The sequence below is a fragment of the Choloepus didactylus genome (genome assembly GCF_015220235.1).
Source record: "Choloepus didactylus isolate mChoDid1 chromosome 23 unlocalized genomic scaffold, mChoDid1.pri SUPER_23_unloc5, whole genome shotgun sequence".
Lineage (NCBI taxonomy): Eukaryota > Metazoa > Chordata > Mammalia > Pilosa > Megalonychidae > Choloepus > Choloepus didactylus.
Genome location: NW_023637599.1, coordinates 143,481 through 150,658, shown reverse-complemented (window position 1 = coordinate 150,658; position 7,178 = coordinate 143,481). Strand labels below are relative to the sequence as shown.

General features: G+C 43.8%; 1 protein-coding gene and 1 pseudogene across 1 annotated transcript in view; both read right to left on the bottom strand.

Moving 5' to 3' along the window:
- Positions 1–3,508: 3,508 nt before the first annotated feature.
- LOC119525072 lies at positions 3,509–4,618 on the bottom strand (annotated as a pseudogene).
- The window catches only part of LOC119525071 (glycine-rich cell wall structural protein 2-like), a 39,457-nt gene continuing 36,706 nt past the window's right edge, over positions 4,428–7,178 (bottom strand). Inside the window, exon 5 of the mRNA XM_037823724.1 lies at positions 4,428–4,742. Coding sequence (XP_037679652.1) covers positions 4,718–4,742 — 25 coding nt within the window. The 3' untranslated portion in view covers positions 4,428–4,717. The remainder of the gene's footprint in view (positions 4,743–7,178) is intronic.

Here is a 7,178-nt window from a genome sequence, read left to right as displayed (position 1 = left end):
TTATTTTCTGTCCAAAATACTCTGGGGCACATCAGGATACCACATTAAACTGTACAGAACAATAAGATCTCATTCCCCATTCTAGGTTCCATGCAATAATATTTTTTAAATAAAATGACCATATAGGTTATATTAGAAAGTATCCTATAGAGAATATAAATATTGTACCAAATAAAAATCTCTTAAAATTTGACAATGAAAACACAGGAATAGATGTGACTGTTGTAAGAGCTTACAATCTACAAACCTTTACAACCAGCCTCCTTGAATAGTCTGCACTCCTGCTTCTTTGATTGCCCAACCTCTGCCCATGTTCTGTCCCCTGATAACCTATGCTCTCACATTCATTTCTAAGCATATGCTCATTATAATTAGTTTATACTAGGGAGGACTTAGACTGTCCTTTCATTTCTGGCTTCTTTCACTCAAAAAAAGGTCCTCAAGGTTCATTCACCTAGTTGCCTGACTCATGACTTCATTCCTTCCTGCAGCCATTCAATATTCCACTGTATATAAACACCACAGTTTGCCCTAATGTTCACTTGTGGGTGTACCCTTAGGCTGCTCCACTCATTCAAAGTCCCTGTCTCATTCTGGCTATGGGAAGATCACTAAGTGGGCTTGGGAATATCCTCTAAATAAGAACGACAGTCCCCAAGAATTACCAGGTATTGACTTTTGCTCCTCATCAGCAGCTGTAATTAACACACAAGGACTATTTTAGGGTCTCCAATAACATGCTGGAAGACAGTTGATCCCTCCTGTAGGTTTCCTGAGGATGGGACTGAGTCTTACTCTTCAGGGTATGACACCTAGTAGGTGTTCAATAACCTTGAAAAATATTGAATACAAGCTGAACCACTCAGGATTTCTCCAACTGACTGTCCTTGTTTTTGCCTCAGCATCTTTGCTCACCTCCTTGTACCTGCCTGTCCCTCAGGTCTCCTCTCCATCGACTGACTGGTTTCCATCCCTGTTCTAAGACTGGGCCTGGAACACCCCCTCCTGCTCCTCTTCTCTTTGCTCCCATAGGATCTGGCCCAGATCTTTATCACTTCAACTAAATTCTAACCAAGTTTACATCCCAAACACCCCTTTTCATTCTTTTGGCCAACAAAACCTAAGACCTAATTTAATTTCTGACATATATTGGATATTCAGTCACTTTTTAATTGAATGAGTGAATGAAGTAAATGAATTGTAGTCACTGGACTTGTTCAATGGGACAATGTGACAAAAATGCCAGAATTCCTTCACGGAAATCTCCAGGTGAGTGAACAAATAGAAATAAGTAGGTGAAAGAATAGCACAAAAATTGGACAGTGACTGAAATAATGAAAAACCCAAGGATAAAGATGTATCAGAGCAATATAGAATGAGGAGTTAAAGTAGGGATTTGGGGTCAACACTGCCATTACCCAAATCCTGATTTCCTACTTACAGGTTTTGAAACCTTCTATGCCTGAGTCTTTTTCATCTTTGAAGAGCACAGTACTATCATATTTTCTTCATGGGTCTATTATGAAGATTACATTGAACAGAAAGAAAGTGCTAAGAACAGTGCCTAACAAATAGAGAGCATAAGTGCTATTGCATTATTATGTAACCTTTGCAGTCTCTTTGAAAGAAATCCTGGTTAGTGATCATGGTTATCCTTATCTGTGATTGAATTTCTACATGTTTTCCACATGGGTTACTGCCTAAAATTCCATTAGTTACAAGTATAGAGGATACTAGAGATGTAATATTTAGGAACGGTGGGTGGAATTTGGGAGGTTGAATAGCTTGATGATTTTAGACTTGTGTCCACTAAATTTTATGGACAGTGGTTTATGCAGGTATAACTGCCTTGAAAATATATTTTTTCTGCTGCCTCTGAATCAATTACGGCATCTTAAGAAATGGAGACGCTTCAGCCTCCACCTTGTGGAAATTTGCTATCAGTGTCATGGTGGGAAGCGAGTGTTGGGAGACTGTTTCCCGATAGGAGCATCATGTGCGCCCCGGAGACGGGCCGGGCCGCAGCGCGCAGAGGACGCAGCGCGAGCAGGGACCGGGTGCTGCGCCCGGGTCTGCGCCGGGGCCGGGGCTGCTCGGTGCTCCTGTCCCCGGTGCCCGCAGGAGGCCCGCGGCCCGCTGAGGAGGCGCCGCCTTCCCGAGTCGCGCCCCCGGGCCGGGCCGGGCCTGCTGCGGCTGAGGGCCCGACTCGCCTGGTTCTCGCGGCCGCTGCGGGCGAGGAGGCCGAGCAGCAGCGGGAGCCCGCGGGGCGCCGGCCTGGCCGGGGGACAAACGGGAGGCCCAGGTCAGGCAGGGGCTGCAGCCGCCAAGCTGAGCATCAGCAGGGAGGAGCCGGAAGAGGCTGCGCGGGTTTTTTTTTTCTTTTGGGAGAGAGGCCAATTATTTAATTATTGAAATTGGTGGTGTTTTATGTTACCTTATAATTAAGCAGGTCAACAAAAAATATCCAAAACAAGCAAAAAAACAAACAGGAAAGTCAATATTGTAATATTTTACAATGTTTTAGACTGAACTGATAGTTTTAAAGACACTTCTAGCACAAATATATAAACATCCAACTGAAATTATTGATGTGTGATTCACAGGTACAGGTAGAATTGCAACAATAAGTGTATCAATCTAATATAACCCCATTTCTGGAAAGCAAAGGTCATATGACAGTTATAATATTATGAATGAATATACAAGCGTGCTCTTATGGGAAAATTTAGTGTTATCCTTCTACAAGTTGAATAAATTATGATTATGTATTATAAGAACTTTGAAAATATTTATAGTATTTCAATTATGAATTCCATAATAGGAAATAAGCTTTACTGGTCTATAGGTTTAGATCATTAATCAAGGTAAAATGAAGAAAGTAACATTTGTATGAGTCCTCAGAATGTAAATGGAGCTTATCCTTGATTTCACAGGGCTGTATTCCTTTAATTTACCTGATGTCCTGTTATTCTACATCAATATACCTTTGTAGATGCATTTGTTGTAGGTATCTGTATATGTACATTTATAATAGACTAATACAAGTATCTGGTAAGCCCTTTTAAAAGGAAAACATGTATGTAATTATTAGAATACAAATGCTAGTCTTTTTAAATAAAACACATTATACAAGTTATGTAAACTTAGTTGAAAAATTGGATACCAAGACAATATATGCCCATTGCTGTGCATTGAATTGACTCATATTCCGAAAAAGATCAGGTACATGAGAGTTAATACAGACCCATCAATCACTGCAGTTAGTGACTCATTAGATAGTTCCAATATCAATGTGGAATATTAAAAATGTTTATATAGCTGCAAGATTCTCTCATATAAATACTTTATGTAAAAGTTTTGTTAATTTCTCATGAAAAAAGAAACATACTCCCTCCAAGATATGAGATTAAGAAAGTGATATATTGCTCTTGAAAAAATTAGCCCTATTTGTCCTATTTCACAATGTTGCTTTGCACAGTTAATAAAAATCATACAAATCTCAGACTATCTCTATATACTTGCCCAATACTAATTTAGAAATATTCTTCCTTGAAAATACCTCCACCTAGAATCTAAACTTTCAAAAATTCTCTAAACGAACAAACATTTCACTTAATATTTTGTAATATAACTCACATACACATGATTTATAGATGTTATCTTAATGGGTTTTATGTGTGTTTGCTGGTTTTGGTTTGTTTGTGTGTGCGTGTGTGCGTGTGTGTGTGTGTGTGTGTGTGTTTAGCACCATTTAAAAAATTAAGTAGCTTTGGTTTTCATGTTGGGTGAATGGCAATTTAATTTTCTCTGGGGTATTTGCTTCCAGGATATCTTTTCAGACTTGTTCCAGTAAATGTTGGGGTACTTGAAAATTTGTAGTTGGTTTGAGCAGTCTGGATAGCCACAGGGTCCTTCAGGATGTGTTCCCAGGGCAGTTTCCCCATAACCCACACAGCAGGCAGGGGCCAAGGATTTCAAGGTTACTCCCCTGGACAGGGCTACTCCCTCATGGGCATCCAAGCTGGTAAACTCTATTGTCCCATTATGGCCTTTTCTAATATTTTCTTGATACTTTGTGTGGTTCCCTTTGGGACAATATCTATAGGAAAGTCCATAATCTGCAAGATAAACCTGCTCTGGATTTTTGTAGCCCAAAAGGAGATTTGCTGCTTTGATATCAATGTGAATATAGTCCTTTTCATGTATATATTCTAACACATCCAACATTCAGATATCTAGCTGCAGGAGAGTTGACTTTTTAAAAGTGCCATTCTGGTCTGAGATCTTCTGTAAATCTACTCCTAGTCTTTCAATTAACATAAATCTGTAACTTCTTCCCTTGAGTACAGCCAGACCAGATCCATAAAACAGAGGAAATCCTAAATAGTAAAGTTGTTTGAGTGCTATCCACCTTTTGATAGTCCCTCTTTTTTTTTTTTTTTTTTTTTTTTGCAGCTCTCTGATAAAATTTCAGTTCTGAAAACAATGGACAATTTTCTTGATATTCCACTTTTATTACATGTCTTGCTATATGGTTTATTCAGGGGTAAGCTAAATATATCAGTCCAAATCCTCCACAGCCACTCATTTTGTCCAGCATCTGCTTCTTTCCCTCCATATCCTCAAGAACTGTACCTGCTAGAAGGGGAACAGGAAGTTTCCATTTCTCATTTCTTGTTGTTGGAATCACTTTTTAATTCAACGTCCCAGGTGTCTTTCACTCCACAGCAGCCATGTCCCAGCTGGAGTGAGGGAACACACAGCAGAAACCCTTAACAATATTCACCCACCCTCCTCTCCATGTTAGGGAAACAAAAGGAAAGAGCTTCAGAAGCAGGGACACCTCCAGGGGTGGAAACTGAGAGCAGCCAGGAGGCCTTGGCCCTCACTCAGACCTCAGCTCATCCAGGGCCTGAGGCTTGTGTGAAGGGTGGGTCCAGGAAGCTGGGAGCAGGGTGGTCAATGGGGTCAAGCCCTGACCCAGCAGATTTTGCATGAGACCCCACTGAGCTCACAGTCAGGACTGGGCATGTCTCAGGGCCCTGGGGGCTGGACAGTAGGTACCACAACAGTGAGCTAGGAGGGTGAGCAGGAGAGCCCTTAAGTCCATAAAGATGAAAGCTAGGGAACTGGTGGTTTGATGGGTTAAGCCCTCTACCGTAGGTTTTACCCTTGGGAAGATGGTTGCTGCAAAGGAGAGGCTAGGCCTCCCTACAATTGTGCCTAAGAGCCTCCTCCCGAATGCCTCTTTGTTGCTCAGATGTGGCCCTCTCTCTCTAGCTAAGCCAACTTGAAAGGTGAAATCACTGCCCTCCCCCCTACGTGGGAACAGACACCCAGGGGAGTGAATCTCCCTGGCAACATGGAATATGACTCCCGGGGAGGAATGTAGACCTGGCATCGTGGGATGGAGAACATCTTCTTGACCAAAAGGGGGATGTGAAAGGAAATGAAATAAGCTTCAGTGGCAGAGAGATTCCAAAAGGAGCTGAGAGGTCACTCTGGTGGGCACTCTGGCGCACAATTTAGACAACCCTTTTTAGGTTCTAAAGAATTGGGGTAGCTGGTGGTGGATACCTGAAACTATCAAACTACAACCCAGAACCCATGAATCTCGAAGACAGTTGTATAAAAATGTAGCTTATGAGGGGTGACAATGGGATTGGGAAAGCCATAAGGACCACACTCCACTTTGTCTAGTTTATGGATGGATGAGTAGAAAAATAGGGGAAGGAAACAAACAGACAAACAGACAAAGGTACCCAGTGTTCTTTGTTACTTCAATTGCTCTTTTTCACTTTAATTATTATTCTTGTTATTTTTGTGTGTGTGCTAATGAAGGTGTCAGGGGTTGATTTAGGTGATGAATGTACAACTATGTAATGGTACTGTGAACAATCGAATGTACGATTTGTTTTGTATGACTGCGTGGTATGTGAATATATCTCAATAAAATGAAGATTAAAAAAAAAAAAGATGAAAGCAAAGCCACCATAGTGCACAGAAAAGGGGACTCTGAGATCCTGGGACCCTCAAGGGATTGGTGTGTGACTGGGATAAACAACCATCTACACAGACATTTTTGGGGAAGAAGAACATTTGACTTGGTCATGTCTCCCTCTGTCACACATGCCTTTGGAGTGACAGAGCATTCCTGGGGGGGTTATGGAAATTTTGGACATAAATTAATCACATGAAAAATAATGACAATAAGAAGGGGTAGGGGCTCTGCAGAAAATTATTGGAGAATGTGCCAGGAAATGACAGGTGGGAGCTCTCTCATCTGGGGTGGGTGTAAAACTTCCTCAGAGTTGGCCTTGGAGCTGCTGTTGTGACAGGAAGAAAGAGGGGATGGGCAGAGCATGGGGGAAGAGCTACATCTGGGTCCTGTGGGGGTCTGGTAGGTTTGAGGAGCTGAGAGAACAGGGGCCATCCCTGTGGGAGTCGAGAATCAAAGCCAGAACGTGTATTGCCGTCGCGTCTACTGCGTTGGGGGGGCGGCCGGTTGCTGAACCCTCGGCTCTTGGCGCTGCTCGGAGGGTACCGGCGGCGGGGGCTCTTTCCCGGAGGCGAGGGCGAGGCGGGGGACTTGGCCAGGTCCCCGGCGGTGGCGTGCAAGGTGTGGAGGGCGGCGTGAGGAAACAGGCGGGACACGTTTCTTTGAGGGTGAAGAAGCCGAGAGCGTTTATTAGGGGAGAGTACACGTTTATATAGGGCGGTTTAGAGGGCGGGCTAGCTGTAGGGGTTAAAGGCTAGGATTGGTTCTGAGAGGGCGCGGAGGTCGTTTGAAAAGGGCGGGAGTTGCTCCGGCAACGGGGAGGGCGGGAGTTGCTCTGGTAACGGGGAGTGGGCGGGCAAGGTAAAGGGGGCGGTTTTCTCCGGCAAGCCTCTCCTGACAGTTGTACTTTGGGGTGAGGAAATGGGGCCTGCATCCGGCTCCACTTTCTGAGGCCCGGGGGGCTGTGGAGGGCGCTACCGCCCGTGCCCACCACCCTCCCCAGGGGCGGATCCAGTCCCCTGGCCCAGGCCCGCCAAGTTGAAGCACGTAATCAGTATCCCGCAGTGTATAAGTGACATTACTTAAGAAAGAGGAATCTGGGGGTGAGGGGGTGATGGGGTTCTGAGGTCAGGGGTGGTAAAAGGAAACTTCCAGGACATAAATCAGGTTACCTGGGCAG